The sequence below is a fragment of the Pseudonaja textilis genome, chromosome 1 (assembly GCF_049901715.1).
Source record: "Pseudonaja textilis isolate UNSWEBS1 chromosome 1, rPseTex1.2, whole genome shotgun sequence".
In the NCBI taxonomy this organism is placed as follows: domain Eukaryota; kingdom Metazoa; phylum Chordata; class Lepidosauria; order Squamata; family Elapidae; genus Pseudonaja; species Pseudonaja textilis.
In genome coordinates, this window is record NC_141990.1 from 285,530,408 (window position 1) to 285,547,852 (window position 17,445).

Consider the following 17,445-nt stretch of genomic DNA (forward strand, 5'->3'; position numbering starts at 1 on the left):
AGGTGATTGCAGCAGTGGTCAGAAATGGCCACCACAAAGAAGAACTCGACCAGAAAAGAATGTGCAGGAGGAAGATAAGAGGAGAAAGTTTTGGTTGACCGGGTCAAACAGCAAAAGCAACAAATAAGGTGCCCTGGAATTGAAACTATTAAAGAACAATAACGTTGTTCCCTAAAAAGATTTTTAAGCTGCGAAGGAGAGAGAAAAGGGAAAAGATTTTGTTTTTTTTTCTCCTTTTCCTATACTGACAGCTAAGAGACTTAAGTAAGAAATTGGAAAAAAATCCACTTTGACATCAATAGGCATTTAATGCTGAAAATAAAAAGTCAAAAGGATAATAAAGATTTCTGGATAATTAAAAGCTTTTGAAAACAGGAAAGGAGAGAGGAAGAATAAAAGGGCAGGATCTGGAAGGGAGGAGACTGCCTGGAATTAAAAAAGAACTTATAGCAAAATCTCAACATGACTTCCAAAAGATACATTCTAACTGAAATATTGCAACAAAAACCGCAGGAAGAGAAAGTCAAAAAAGAAATAAGAAGATATAACTCGGGACTATCTGGATTACTTGATGATTTCTGGATTCTTGGTTATTGTTTTGAATGACTGAAATCAATCGGGTGGTTGTTTAAAACTGTTTAAAATGGCTCCACTTTTAGAAGAACTGAAAATGGAACTTAAAAAGTACAAAGAAGAAGCACAAGAAGGGAGAGGTTCTTTTGGCTTCGTATTTCAGTTTTTAGAAATAGAGATTTGGAATTATGAGAAACAACAAGAAATGCCTGCAGAACAAGAAGATTGCGACAAAGAAGAAGCCATCTTTAATGAACAAGTAATCTTAGATGGGGGAAAAAAGGAAAGGGGGGAAAGAGAATGGAAAAGTTAAGATTGGGAAAAACAACTCCCCCCCCCCAAAAAAATAGAGTGAAAAGTAAGTATAAAATCAGAAAGCAACAAAAGAGGGAAATGCAGAAGAGAGAATTAGAAGTAGAGAGACAAGGGGGTAAAAAGGGGAGGGAGAAGATGAGAGGGAAGAAAGAAAGGAAAAGAAGTCATAAAAGACAGAAACAAAATACAGAGAAACAGGGCCTATTTAGAGATAATGGGTGAAAATTTAATGGAAAAAGGGATTCTGCAAAGGTACATAAGATAGTATGGTTATATTAGAAACAGAAATAATTTTAGAAAATATGAAACAATGTACGATTAAAATGTCTGATAAAAATAACTATCATAATTCAGTGGAATGCTTGTCAATAAATAAATGGAATAAAAAGTATATTTAATGATTTATAAAACTTATGTGAAGAGAAATAAGGGAAAAATTAATTATGGAGATTATATGTGTTTTTAAGAAAGTATGATATTTAATTGAAAAGAGGTGTTAAAGATGTTAAGATTTTAATGATTATTAATGGTAGAACTGAACTGGAACGGAATGAGGGTTTATAATTACATATATTTACAATCTTTTTTTTTTTAAGAATATAGTGTGTATTATAAGAATGTACCAAGCAGAATTCGATTGGAAGTTACGTATTATGTATTATATTGAAGGTCATAACCTTAAGGTATATATTGAAGTTTAAGAGTTGAATGGATGTAATTAAAAGATATAAAGGTGTCATACTCCACTTAGTAACTACAGGAGAAAACTTGTTTAATGAGAAAAGATAATATGAAATTGAAACAGAACAGACAAAAGTATAAATATAATGATTTGAATTGAGATGAGATAATCAAATTAAAATCGAGAAAATCAAAAGAGGGGAAAAACTATATAGAAAATGTAAAATAGTATAAGATATGGAATAGAATACAAAAAGGAGCATGAAATTGAGTTTTGTGTCTGTATAAAGAAGTTCAACCCGGGACCATGCTATTTTCAAAAAAGAAGCTTTATTTGTATTTTGTATGTGTGAAAACCCAAATAAAACTTTATTTAAAAAAAGAAAGAAACATTCTTAGGTTGAAACAGGGCTGGGTTTTTTTCTCTGAATACTACTAGCATGTCTGGGAGAATATGTTTTGATGTGAAACAGCTGCTTCAAATTCAAAGTGTTGCGTACACTTCTATTACCTGCCATACCTCCTTTTGGCTAAAATAGTAAGAGGCAGGATTGAACTGAAATAGTTGGGTAGGTAGAGGTCAGTGTTTAAGGATAACTACAGTGTTCGTATTACTTTGGCCCTTTCTCAATAATCCATCTGTTGATTGTGGGTGAGTGGGGAGGCAGGCTTGGATAAGATTATTTTCCTACCATCTCTGGTTGGAAAACAACACTGAGTGTTGTTTCATTCAAATGAGGAAGCAAAAAAAAAATGATTTTTTTAAAGGAGGAAAGGGAGTAGATTCACAACAACAAATAGTATCCTGTCGTAAATGTTATTTCTTTTTCTATTTTGTTAACTTAGAAAAGTGAAGTTTGTTTTTTTCTAGGAGGGAAAAGGCAGCATTCAATAAAATCTTTTATCTGAGGTCATTAATGTTTAATTTCTTTGTGAATGGAGGTTTATAAGGTATAAATCTCAATTGGATCTATGACTTTATTTGGTCCTGGGTGTAGTGAGTGTTAAAAATTCACTTTTCACCTATATGTTTTTTTTAGTGATGAATCTATTTTTGGTTGTCTCAATATTCAAGAACAAGTGAATGAAACTATTTTCATTTATGGTGGACTTGTCCTGAGATAAAGAAATATTGGTTAAAAATAAAATTGTGGATAGAAGAAATCATAGTGTGGGCTGGAGTGGAAACAGGAATTGTTTTTGTTGGGAATGATCAAAGGGGATTACCCCTCTAAAGTAAAATATCTGACCATCCATTTATTAACTGCAGCATGTATTTCACTAGCATAATATTGGAAGAACCCAAATGTACCACTGATACATGTTGCTATTTAGAAAACTTATGAGTGTGCCCAATTGGAGAGGCTGACGCTTAAAATCAGTGGGAAGGTGGATACAGATTACTACCGGATATGGGATAAATGGTATAAGTGGGTAGATAATAAAAGGGGAAACACGTAAATGAACCCAAGATACAGTTTATATTCAGCTGTTCATACCAAATGTATAAAAACAATTAAAGGTTTTAAACCTTCTTTTCTCTGTTACTATTATTATTATTATTAGTCATTTATTATATTTCTTTGTTTACTAGTTAAATAGTATGAATGTATTCGTAATTGAAGAGTAGTTATAAACCAATGTGAAAATAAATAGAGTATATTGTGAATTATTTAGTGCTTAGGATGTGATAATGAAGATGTGATTAATACTAGTCAATATTTATTAGGACTTATCAAATTTGATAACAAATTTAAAGAATTATGTGTTATTCACATATTATTGTTTCTGTATTTTTGAATTTGTATGTTTTTAATTTTGTAAATAAAATTGTTTTTAAAATTTAAAGAAAAAAAAAGAAACTGGAAAGATCCAAAGTATTGAAAAATATACCCTGGATCTTGGAGGAACTCACAGAAAATTGTTCAGAGAGCACTGTTGTTCTTATCACAGATATTATAAGAGGTATTTCCAGTTTGGAAATGCTGATTTTCAGTCTAGTAGAACAGAATTCCCCAATCTTTTTGGCTTTGTCGACCAGCAGAGGGAGGGAGGGAGGGAGGAGAGGGAGTAGTTCTGCATGAACAGTGGGCATGCACACCTGCTGTTTGCGCAAACAGAGCACACACTCATGTGCTCACCCACCATTTCTCTGGTCCAGTTCTGAATGGCTCAAGGCCTGGAGGTGGGCTGCGGCATATTAGATACTGTACAGGAACACTAGATAAGGGAGAATCTAACATTTCTTTAACCTCTGCCTAGAATGTCAAGGGAGAAGGATTTTCATAAAGTTGTGTGTATTATTGTTGTTGTTGTTATTGTTATATCATATTATCTGCTTAAATAAATGGAAAAATCTGCTTAAATAGAGGCCAAATCTCTGTTTTGGTGGTTTCAGGGATGGGACTTTCCATTCTTGGAATGATAGGCCTTGTACATATCGATTAAACTTTCCTCAAAGATGCAGATTAAAGTGATTAATCAGGTGATCTTATTTGTTCTCTTGTTCCATACTGTTAGTGATGCTCCTTTGGATCTGAAAATTAAAGCTAGCATGCTTTCAGATATGTTCACACTTGTAGGTGAGTGTTACATCAATTCTTGTTTAATATTATATTGCATTGTGTGACAATGTGTTAAAAGTCAATATATTGCATAGTCCAGAGCTGATTTGACATAATTATTGGTTTATATTATGTTCCATATGTGTCAGATTAGCTCTATTTACATATATTTAACTATTGTGTTATGCAAGTACATAGTTAAGGTACTTAAGATTTCATTTTAGCTCCAATAAGCTGGAGTTTGTTTGGGGCTAAACTGATCTTTCCCTACCAACGTAAGTTTTACTTAATGTATAGTAGGAACAAAGTAGTCACTTTATAGTTTCCCTTCCAGGCTCTAAGACAAAGTACTGGACAGGCTATGTTAAAATCTGTGGGAATCTGGTAAATTCTTTGTAGTAGTATTGGGAATCATTTTGAAAAGTAAAATAAAATAATTAGTGACAGGCACATGTGGTATTTGTGCAAAGTATGGCAGCACTAAGTTCTGTAGCATGAAAAATCATAGAATAAATGGTATGATACCTGTGTTTCTCTATATATTTAAGACTGACATTTACATAATGTTTTGGATATGTGGCAGGGGGGATAATTTTACTGTCTTCTTCCTACTAGCAATTTCCTGCACATGCAGGGTTTGCTTTTTTTCTGGATTAACCAAGTTTTGAACATTACAGTAATAACATTACAAAACATAATTTACCATGATTGCTGTTAAAATATCTGTAAAATGGGAACTAAATCTCAACAAAGATATATTTTGGAGCAGCACCCAAGCTTCAGAAATATCAGTCCCTCAAATCTACATAGATATGCATTCTCATGTCAGTCACATTTGTTTCTCATGTCAATGACATCTAGTTTCTCTCTTTTGTATTTCACAGCTCAACATAATAGTTTTTTTTTTTTACAAATCCATGCTTAACCTTTGGAGAATAAATGTTATTTGTTATAATATAAATGTAATAGTGACATAGTTTCTGCAGAGGGGACCAATTTCTATTACTCAACAATATCTATAATTAAGCAGTGCCCTGGGAAGCATCTGTGATAGCCCTAGTCTAGGTGGTACATTGATGGTGTCAGGGCATTTGATCCAGAATTAGATGCCCTTCATATGACAAGTCTTCCTCCCTTCCTCTCTCCAAGGCTTTGTTTGTCAGGATCCAGGTCAGCGGCTAAATCGGACATCTTATTATTCTTCTGAGACAAGGAAAAATCCATACCAAAAAACTCAAGTAAGGAGAGAAGAGTTAAAACAGTGCTCCTGTGATTATATTATTACATTATGAATTATATTTGCTTGTTGGTCTTTCTATACTTTTTCTCCTCTGACTGCTTTTCTTTCTACATTTAAGCTGATCTTTAATATAGTATTTCTCTTTTCTTAACACTTTAGTCATGCATTGTTTTTATACTATTGGAAGTAAAATGATCTCTAGAAGTCCCTTGTGTATCTGAGAGGGTATTATTACTTCTTTATTTGGTGCTCTTAATATTTATAACATTTAAGAGGGAGGGAAGAGGAGTCAAGGTAAGCAGTGAAGTAACATATTGTATAGATGAGTCAGTTATATGGCCTTGGGTTTAATAGAGGCCTGGATTCAATTGTGTGTGGGAGGGGTGGCAGGGGAGCGTCTTAATCAAATGTGTCCCAGTGGGAAATATTGGGTACAGAATTCCTGAAAAGAAATTCCCCTTATCCATGTGAGTCTTGATTTCTGCTGTATTTCATACCATGTAAAATGATACTAGCACCATAATTGCTGCCATCTACTGTCTGCTTGTTTAGCGCTGCAAGGCAGTGTGAAGTCTTTTATGTTTCCCAAAGTCTGAACATAATTTGTGATCTGAATTAAGTTGCCGTTTGTTAATTTCGTAGGGTTTCAAATGTTTCAAATACTATTTGTAACCCAGAATTTATTGTTAGCTATCATATGAATCTGTAAAAGAAACAAGTATTATTTATTACATACATTACATACATTATGTATGCTAAGTACGCTTTCCCTCAGCAGTTTAAAATTAATCAATACAGTTCGCAACAGTTAAAATACACAACAAAACTTGATAGTTAAAGGATAATTAAAGGAAATTAAAACAATAGAAATACCAGCAAGAGCATACAAGTACAACATTAATCTTGATTTATTAAAATGTCTGGGAGAATTTAAATGCTGAAAAATAATAGTCAATTCCAGGTCTACTATATGGAGGCTTACCACTGACAAGACTTGCCTTCAGCTAGCCACTTGATATTTATTTAGGCATTCATTTATTTACCTACTTACTTTTGATTAATTGTATACTATGTAGTCAGTGTCAACTCTTAGCAACAACGTAAGTGGATTTTCTCCATGACTGTCTGTCCCTAACCTCATCCTTCAAGTCTTCCAATGGTGCATCCATTGCCACTTTAACTGAGTCAATCCACCTTACTGCTGATCATTGCTTTTCTTTCCACCTTTCCCAACATTAGAGCCTTCTCCAGAAAAAACGTCTAACTTATTTGATTTATAGACTGCCTGACTCTGCAACTCTGGGTGCATACATAAAGCAGTGTGAAACATTGAAATAGAAATAGCCAGAAAGGAGAAAATAGAATCCAATAAACAATTCATTTTATAAGGAACCCCTACCCACCACAGCTCAAGGCTTGGAAGAGACAGGTTTTAAGGGATTCTTTTAAAAAAGGTCAAGTGTATTTGTGAGGTTGTATTTATCTTATGCAGAATATATTTCCAGAGAGATGGCTCCATCACAATGAAGGTTTGCTATGGAGAGTACTCAAAGCAAAGCCTCCAAAATTGAGTTTGGGGTATAAAAATTAACAGATTTCTCAGGTAATAGTGCTCCCAAACTATGAAAACCCTAAGAAGTTAATACCAGATCCTAAAAGCAAATAAAGGTTGTATTAAACTGGTCGTAATGCAGCAGTCTTCTGCAATATTGTTTATTAAAAATTGGTGTTTCTAGACCATCTTCAAGGAAACCTCATGAATACCACATTACAGAATAGTTCCAAGGCCTGTATTATTATAGAATAGCTATCCTAAATTGGTATAAGGTGCATCACTCCATAGAGGACAATTGTGTATCTAATGGCAAAAATGGATATAGATGCACTCTCAACTAAAACTTGATCCTTTATGAGAAAAGCAATCCATCTCAGAACCCTCCCGGGCAGGCACATCATCCATTCCCAGCACTTCTGTCATCTCCAGATGAAGCTTCAGGGTTTTCTTTCTCTCTCATCCATTCCAAGCACTGAGTCAGCATTTCCACTATTTTTCCTGGCACTTATAAAAAGCAAGAAAGAGGCCTATATGCTGTCAGCATACTGATGATACTGCTTCAGATTTCAGAATGACCTCAATCAGCAGCCTTATAGTATGCCAAATACAACTGGGAATCGAATATAATACTGCAAAACCCAATAAATATAAATGCCATGGGACTGAGCAAAAGTCCTCCAGTGTCACCTTTTGGAGATAGCCTCCAGGTAAAATTGGAAACACTGCACAGCTGTTCAAGTCAAACCTAACTTGGACAAATTCTCCCCAAAGTTATCTAGGAGGAGAAAAATTACTTCTTCATTACCACAGAGTAGGTTCAATAATGAATTCTTAGCATTCAGTGAGATATAGGATAAGTTTTCCTCCACCTGCATTCCAGATGTTTCCCAGTTCGCTTCATTATCTTCTGGTGACTGCCTACCACATTTTTGAAGGGCACCTGCACAGTGACAAAGGATGCTCAGCAGCAATTATGAAAACTGCCTGCGTCATTTTTCTTTATTTGATAGCCTCAACCAGATTCTGACCTTGAAGAACCCAGATAAACACTAGGAAAACTTTCAAAATCCTCTGGAATCTGTTGTCCTTTGCAAATGGACCTTCTAATGGGTCCCCAACTATGCAGAAATGAATATTGATCTGAAGTCTAAATCTCAACAAGAAATGGTCAAACTCTGACAAAAATACATTCTTCAGCTCCAGGTTCCAATCCTTGTAACCAATAAGAAAACAAGCAAACAAACAAAATGCAAATGGATTGAAAATGTTCCCTGCCACATTGCTGCCATGAAACCTTGAGCAACTCCAACCTTGGTATATGGCATGGCTATTTTAATGCCCTAGAATCCTCATTTTAGAAGTCTTGGCGCCCAATCCAGGATCACCCTTAGACATGAAGACTGCTGGGTAACTGAATAGATGATATATCAACATCAGAAAAAGCACCGTACATTGGTATTAAAATGGACAGAAGATTGGAAAGAAAAAAGGAACTTCAGTAAGCATCTGCTTACTGTATTTGATCCTCTGTTTTGTTCAAAAATCATCTCACAAATCTCCAAGCCATGGTCAGTTATATAAGCTAAGTGTTTCATCCACAGTCAAATCAGAGATGAGAAAGGTCTTATTCATTTATCAGCCTAACATTTAAAAATAGTGTCAACATCCCAGAGGGCAAACTAATATAGTTGGTTGTCTGGAATGAAAGAAGAACCAGAAGAGGAGACAGGCACAAAATGCCTGATCTCTTCTCTCCTTACCTATCAGCCATATATTTTGCTTTCCCTGTTATTCCTTTGACTTAAAGTAATTTTGGGGGAGGGGGAATTCCATCCATGAAATGGTCTTGTCCAAGGAATGTTCGTCTTTTACTATCTTTCACCTTTTAGCCTATGGGGCACTTTAAATTTGATGTTGCATGCTTTGTATATGTGGGTTCTGTATTTCTTGAATGAAATATTTAAGATGTAAATTGGAGGATGAAGCAAAAATGGGGTACATTTTTATGTACATCAGAAATGAAGCTCTAATTTCAGACAATTGGTAATTTTGAAAGAGAACATGAAATCTTTATTCTTTTTATTTTATAGCGCCCTGTCTCTGCACAGTCTCGATCATCAAATGCCAAATTGGTAAATATTGGGCTCTATATTGCTTCATTCAGCATTTAGAAATTTAATCAGTTTATTTTGCATTTTTAAAGAAATATGTTTGCAGTAATCTTTAAAGTGATGCAAATAGTTGTGTTAAAGAGGCGAATAGACATTGGACAAGAATAAAAAATGTATTACTAATGGCATCAGGTCCAAGACTATGATTAATTATAGAAATACGACATTCCAAATATTTCTTTGGAAATATTCTCTAGATTCTAGATGAACCTATTTTCTACAATTCTGTGAAATATGGGAATATGGATGCTGTATGCAACAAGTCCTATGTAAGATTTTTATATCCTGCATTTTCTTTTCATGTTCTGTTGTTAGTTTCCCTCACTACTTGGAATGTATCTGTTGTCTGTCCTCTTTTAATATTTCTTCTAAGATTGTTATTTACACTAGAGAAATCCTGTTTTGAGATTAAACAAGATTGTGCACAAGTATAGAAGCACCTATACCACTTTAGTATTTTGCAAAATGAGCCAGATTACCAACAATCCTGAAACACAGAAAAATGCCTGTGTAAAAAGAAAATCAGCGCAAAGCTGAAGGTGATAAGGAAAGAAATATAATCTTGAAGACTAATTTAGTACTGTAGTGGCAGTGGCATACACATAAAGGACACAGCAAGCATTCAAGAATCTAAGGAAAACTAAAACACTAGGAATCCAATAATCCAAGCCTGTCTTTCCCAAGAGGAAAAAAAACTGTTGATAATCTTTCATTTTTCCTTTAAAAGAAGTCCATATTTGAACTAGCTGCATGGGTTATATTGTTTGTTGTATTAATGAGAAGACGTTCTAAACTAAATGGACTTTGGAATTAATGTGCCAAGTTCCTGTATGTTAATTAGTCCTACACATCAAAAAAGAAAGAAATACAATTATAAATTATATGATAACAATAGTTTGCCCAAAGATAATAGATTAAGTATTGAAAACTTTGGTAATTCTCTTCCAGAAGGATTAATAAGAATACCATATTACATAATTAAATCTTACTCTTTATTGGATTTCTGACATGCATTTTTTCTAGTAGTTCTGGAAATAACTCCTTTTTAGAACCAGCAAGAAATAACAAGAAGGGCAACTGTTTCATATCAGAATGACAATTGCACCTCATTAATAGAAACATAGTTTGGAACAGTGGTTCTTCTCAAGATACTTGCAACACTCAAGTTATTTTTGCTTTCTTTCTTCTAATCTGAGGATTGGGCAGTGTTTTCTATGCCCCAGTTCCTAAGCAAAGAAAAGGAATGTTCCAATGAACGCAGCTGATATTCCTGCCAGTTTCTAAGTGTAGGAAAACTACTACTCACTCTTGCAACAGAGACTGCTAAGTGCCACATTGGGAACCTGTCTGTGTGCTATGCAGTTTGTGGCTGAAAACAATATTAAATACTTCTGTTGCTTATGGCTATTTTCTCAATATGTTGGAAATGTCAGGTACAAAACAGTACATTCCATGCATTTCAGGAGGAAAAGATGGACAGACTCCTGGAAACACAAGAATGCATTGGGTAATGGGAGACACATAAGAAGCAAACTTATCAGAGTCTTCTCATGACTTTCTTGGCTATTATAGCCAAGTTAGATTGCAGGATTGTATAAAATCTATAAGATAATTTTGTATACATTATGTGTATTTTGGATTTATTTTTGTATTGTGAATCCCTTTAGTGCAAATGCAAAATAAAATATATTTCCAAGATGTTTCTGAAACGAAAATGTTTAGTGAAGATTATAAATTAGCCTATGACAGGGCTCGTAAGATGAGCTACAGAGTTTTCTGTCGATTTCATTGTTGATTCTTAATGAGGTAACATTTCCCTTGAGGGATAAGATCTATGACAGGGAGTCGTCCTTGACTCATGACTCCTGCTGGAAAGTCATGGCCATGTGTACTTTTGCTTAGCTCTAATTAATGCGCCAGTTGTTGCATTTTCCTGAACTTGAGTAGTTACTCATACTCTTATTATCTCTGGTTAAATTTGTACAATACTGTACATGGAACTGCCTTTGAAACCCATTCAGAACCTGCAATTGGTTCAAATGTAGGGGTCTGCATGTTAACCAGCCAGTATTGTTATTATCATTATTATATTATCTTGTATGCTCTGTGTTGGTTACCAACAGATATCTGGGTGTTAATCAAAGGTACTAATCTTGACTTAATGAGCTGGTGCCAAAGAATCTGCAAGATTGGCTGCTCCAACCTAAGTCTCCACCTCAGGAGACCCTTCTGAGAGAAGCTGCTGGTGATGCCTGATTTTTTGAGATGATTAAGGACAGAAAGGGCTGTTTCTCCAATATAGAAAAAAATTGGATCATGAACCACACTCCACCAGAAATTAAATTTGCTCTCTTGGTGACAGTTCTTGGGAGTTTGGGAACATTCAACTTTATTGGAGGGTCTTAGACTGCTTGCTCATTGCTGACATTGCTTCTATTTATTGTCTATTGTAATTATTATTTGATTTTTCATTTTAATTCATATTTTGTTGTGCATTTTGTTATTTAGAAGTGTGTTTCTTTAGGAATTTATTATCTCCAAAATCATTGATTCTGGTAATACAGAATCAAGTGAGACCTGAGAATTTTGGCTGTAGGCAAAGTCACAAGAAATATGTTTAATGCTTTGCCTATGGAGTCAGAAATCATCAGTGCTGGCTCTTGCTTTGGGGTGTATATCAAACACTGAGAATTTAAAGTTTGGCTTTGGTTTCTAAATGGGGTGTGGAGGCAAGGAGTATGAAACCTGGCATTTGTGCCTTTGGATCCTTCTGACTTTCTCATAATTCCTGGCTTCGATGCCTGGCAAGAGTTGTTCTTATTACTGTTTGTTAGCCAAGTGCTTTTGGCATTTGAAATCTATTTAAATAATTGGAATAAAATCAGGAGGGGAAAAAGAGGCCAAAACTGACTTCTTATTGTGATCCTACAGCGTTCCCGACCCCTCTCTGCCAGCGATGCTGAGATGAAAAACCTTATTCCCTCTGCAAAAGAGAAAGTTGCAGGAAGGCATGTTGGCTCCATGCTGGGCCTCTCTATGGAAGAGGTAAAGCAAATCATTTATTTAATTATCAGATTTCTATTGTTAAGACCAAACAAATCTAAAAACAGATTTAAAACAATATAACAAATTAAAAAGAATGGTGATAGTACAGAGACAGCAATAAAACATAGTCTGGATACAAATGTTTCCCAACAGAAGCACATCACACACTCTAGTCCAAAACATGAGAAAATTGTTAAGACTTGTTTAAATAAGTCCAGGGTGGAGACTAGAAATCTTATTTTGCACCTGTATGCACAGGCGTACATGCACTTTTTCAGAAGGCAGATGTTGCAATAAGGAAGTCTTGGGTCCTATCAAACAAATGTTGAATTGATGGGACTTTAGCCATGTGAACTTTGTACAATCATTCTAATCCCAATCCCAATCATTCATTGGGAGAAATTGCAGGAGACAGGTACTCCCTTAGCATCAAGACCTATGAGATCCACCTGCAGTGCCTACCAACCTTGCCATACTGAAACTTAATATTGTATAGAGAAAAGAGAACCACATTCTGCCCTCACTCTTAATCCCCATAGCCAGTCCAGAAGAAATACCATGATTATTGGTATTGAATGCCACCATGAAATGAAGGAGGAAAAGGACAATTGCACCATAGCATTCCATCTCTTCCAGAAGTCATTGACAAGTGTGATCAGTGAGTGGTATATGACCAATTAGATAGAAATTGCCCAGGACTGTTGGGTTCAGCAATACTGTATTCAGTCCTTGCATATAAATGCCTATAAAAGGGAAAGGAGAATAATATTTTTAGTTGATGTGTTCGATAACTAGATATATTTGTCAGATTGACATTTTGGAAGTCCAGTGGACAGCAAATGTCAAAAGAAGAAAGTATCTGTATATTGGAAGCATTAAAATTGGTGCTGTAACTAGGGGGGGTTTATTTACAAGGCTTATGTTTATATACTTTGGCAGGTGCTGAGGAATTTCAGAGCTTTCTGGGAAATGAGATTCTTTTGTGAGCTTAACATTTTTTGATTTCTAGCCTTCCTTCTGATTTTAGATAAAAGTGTTGCGCCGAGTGAAGGATGAATATGATAGAAGAGGCGGGTTCATTCGTATATTCCCTACACCATTAACTTGGGATATTTATGGGTAAGAAAAACTTAAGAAATCAATTCTGCTATCTTAGATTTTGTAGAAGACTTTTAGGAAGAAATAGATATAAAAGCTGTTTTTTTCCAATGATCTCATTACCAATTTCCATATTTCAAGCTGCATTTTCAGATCATGTCTTCAGCCTTGTAGTAGAAGAAAAGCTTACTACTGATTGTATCTTGTATCTTTCTGTATGATCAATATTTTCCTTTATAGATACTATGACATCCTTAGGTATTCCTCCTTCCAAACTTATAATGTAAGTTTTTTCCCCTTGTTTTTTAGAATAACCTTTGATATTTTCTTCTGTTCAGATATTTTTCTTTTTCATGATGAACTTTAACTCTCTTACTCTTGATTTCTTAGGCCTTTTCTGGAACACAAGACAACAATGAACTATATGCTGGCTACTCGTCTTTTCCAAGAAAGGTAGGAAGGCTGTTATAGTGCAACATGTACAGTGAGGCTCCTTTTGTAGGAGAGGCAATTTGGTGGCAGCAGTTCTTTAAAATACAAGCGCAGCTCAGAATGCACATATTCTTAAAACGTTGCATGAGACACAAAACAATGCTCAGCAGGAGATTTTTAAAAATCTGCAATTGCAAGCATCAGTGTTGCTGTATGCACTTGATTGGGTATATATGGAAACAGGCAAAAATGAAATTTAAAAAATAAAATTCAATAGGTGATTAATCACACCATTCATCTCCTTATGTGGTTATCATTTAAAAAAAAAAAAAAACCTAAAAACTAATTCCCTTATCCCAATTTCTTTTCTTACTCACTATACCCAGACAGCAGTGCCAGCTCTTCTTTTAGAAGTAGCTCCTTTGGCTATGCTGAGTGAAGGGATATGTACTTATTTTTATTTATTTATTTTTCATATTTTTTGGACTGTCCATCTCTCTCAAAGAGGGACATGTAGAACAAAGTTTTAAAATATAAAAACAGTATGTATAGAAGTTTAAAAGAATAGAAAGAGGCTAGGATGATGATGATGATGATGATGATGATGATGATGATAATGATGATGATGATATCATCCATTCCAACCCTTGGTGATTCTAGGACCCAGGTCTCTCCACATCTTCCAATCTTGCACTGCTTCTTTGAGTTTTTCTATGCTCTGGTTGGTGTCAGCTTTGATGGTGGCGATGATAAAGCACTATTAAAATTTAATTAAAAGTTGAAGGGATGGTTTCAGGGCACTAGCCAGTCCCACGGCTGCATGCTATGAGGTCACAGAGTTAGTAAGGCCAGGAGAGTGGGGGGAGGGGGGGCTGTTTTGCGGGAGGGGGAGAATATTCTACATGGTGGAGGGAATAACAGAGAAAGCTTTCTTCCTGGGCCCCACTAGTTGATCTTTAATTGATGAGATCTGCAATATAGCTTCCCTGCTTGACTAGGTGAGATGGGCTGATGTAATGGGGTGAAGATAGTTCCATAGGGCTTTTTTTCTAAAAAAAAAAAATCTCTGTTCCTTTTCATTTTTCTTTTCTGCATCATTGTTATGCAATATGTGTCTATCCTAGTCATTCTGTATATCAGTGCAGCCAGAATTTGAAACCATTCCAGGCAATAAGAGTTACAACACTGTAATATTAAAACATGATATATTTGGCATTGTATAGCAACTGCAGTTATCAAAAGAAAGTCATGGTAGTACCCTGGGAAAAACGGGGGTATTGAAGAAAAATGAAACTGAGATATAGGATGTGGATTTCACTGTGTGCCATGTGGTTCAGAAATTATATCAGCGGGGTAAACTATGTAAATTGAATCTAAGAAGTTGAAATAGTAAAAAGTGCTAGAAAATATGATAAATGATAGTGAACATAGAGAAGGAGTGCTTATAAACAAAGCACTGAAACTGTATGACAGTTAAGAAGATTTAAATTGTTGATGACTACTGTATAAGCTGAGGAAGTCATAGAATAATTCATATGCAAATAAGAACAGGAGATTCCTAAGAACATAAGAATTGGCTTTCTGAAGTAGAACAAAATCTTTACCAACAGTTTTTCTCAACAGTTGTCTGTCCAAATGTCTCTACAACTTTACCACTGCATTTAATTGAATGTCTTCTACTGTTCCATTAATTTATTTAGTTCAGTGGCATTTTATTTGCATTCTTTATTATATGCCAACATTTAGGTGCTACCAAATAATCCAGCTATTATAGAAGTCAGAAGTCACTTCTGACTTCAAAACAGTTTAGTGAAATCGATAAAGGTAAAGGTTCCCCTCACACATACGTGCTAGTCATTTCCCGCTCTAGGGGGCGGTGCTCTTCTCCGTTACAAAGCCGAAGAGCCAGAACTGTCCGAAGACGTCTCAATGGTCATGTGGCTGGCATGACTAAATGCCTAAGGCGCATGGAACGCTGTTACCTTCCCACCAAAGTGGTCCCTATTTTTCTACTTGCATTTTTACATGCTTTCAAACTGCTAGGTTGGCAGAAGCTGGGACAGGTAACGGGAGCTCCATTACGCAGTGCTAGGGATTCGAACCGCTGAACTGTCAACCTTTCTGATTGACATCTTAGCCACTGAGCCACCGCATCCCATTAGTGAAATAGAACCATTCCAATGTAACATCTTGTGATAACCTATCAATTTTTAAATATTTTTGTTTTATTTTTACAGACTTGCATTCGATCTGTCATTTTATCCAATAATTACTAGGTTTTTAAGAAGCTTTGTTAATGACCAGTTTTTACATTTATGGTTGATGTAGCATTTTATGTAACCTTGATTAGGTAATATGTATAAAATTATGAATGGCATTCTATGCATGAATAAAACAACATGCATACATAAACTGGTTTTAGATTGAATATGGAGACTGCTAAACCTAAGCCCTATAAATTGAAGTTTTATTATATAAGCCTTCTAGTGTTCTTCCATTACAGGAACTCCTTAGAATTCCTCGCCCACAAGACTATTGTCTATGCAGGCTGGACATTCTTAAGAGTTGTAGTCCATGCACTAGATTGGAAAAAGTTGACATATGTAAATAGGTTTCTCCATATGAAAATTTGGAAATGACCAAGTATAAAAATATACAATTGTTTATATAATGCAGTATATATTTGAACAATTTCTAGATTTCCTAAGCTGTACCCAAGTATTCTATGTCTAAGAATATTTATACATTAGAATATTTCCATCTGAAAATTTCTTTTGAGATATGATTTTTCTTAAAAATTACTTTGATATAATTTTTGAGCCATATCTCCCATTCCTGATATGGTAGGATTAGAAGTTCAATTTTTGTTTTATACCATTATTACAGTACATTATAGTAATAATGTAATTCATAATGACATAATTATATAATTGGTAGTCTGTTGTTAGAAAGACTACACAATTTCCTTCCTTCCTTCCTTCCTTCCCTCCCTCCCTCCCTCCCTCCCTCCTATCCATCCACCCATCCACCCTCCATCTTAGGATTTTGAAAAAGGAAGCTGTCTTATACTAAAATGTTTAGTTGTGTATTTAGCTCAGTGTTACCTACTCTTCAATTATGGAACTTTCCAAAATCTCATGTAGATAGTTTTTCTAACTCTCATTGTCCAAGATTCTTTTAATTAGAAGTGTCAGGCATTGAATCCAACCTTATCCAATGTATGCTATTCTATGGAGCTGCATGTTCACCACTTCATTACACATGAAAGGCTATTGCTTCATTGAGAATACCATGTCTTACAGTTGCTGTTTGCTGAATGCGGGGGTGGGTGGGGGGGATATATTTTAGGATGATTATCCATCAGTAGTTCTTCAACTGATCCCAGGAATAAATCCTTTCTCCTTGCTGCTATTTAATATTAATTTTTAATGAAAACAAAATATTCCTAAAGGGAGAAATGACTGAGTGTGAGATTTATTTGTTTATAAAAATATATTTGGAAATGAGGTGGAATGTCAGGCATTTCAAACAAAAATATTTGCAGTAAACGTTTTCAAAATGTTTCAAATGCTTGCATTTCATCCTCTTTAACAGACCAAGGTTGCTTCAGAGGACCACATCAAACAATAAATGGTATAGATTTGTTTTGTGAATCTAAGATAAAACCCACGCCAGTAGATCATGTCTTTTAAAATAAGTTAACCATATGGAATTATTATGCAACATTTTTATAATATTGTCACTCATCCACTTCATCATCAGTAGTAGTAA

General features: G+C 35.0%; 1 protein-coding gene across 31 annotated transcripts in view; it reads left to right on the top strand.

The window, feature by feature from the left end:
* The window catches only part of TTLL5 (tubulin tyrosine ligase like 5), a 144,240-nt gene that overhangs the window by 34,421 nt on the left and 92,374 nt on the right, over positions 1 to 17,445 (top strand). For all 31 annotated transcript variants that reach the window (XM_026712010.2, XM_087921977.1, XM_087921978.1 and 28 more), the window contains 6 exons: positions 4,090 to 4,151; positions 5,283 to 5,371; positions 9,019 to 9,060; positions 12,031 to 12,144; positions 13,172 to 13,263; positions 13,633 to 13,695. In XM_026712010.2, the coding sequence (XP_026567795.1) occupies positions 4,090 to 4,151; positions 5,283 to 5,371; positions 9,019 to 9,060; positions 12,031 to 12,144; positions 13,172 to 13,263; positions 13,633 to 13,695 (462 nt within the window). The remainder of the gene's footprint in view (positions 1 to 4,089; positions 4,152 to 5,282; positions 5,372 to 9,018; positions 9,061 to 12,030; positions 12,145 to 13,171; positions 13,264 to 13,632; positions 13,696 to 17,445) is intronic.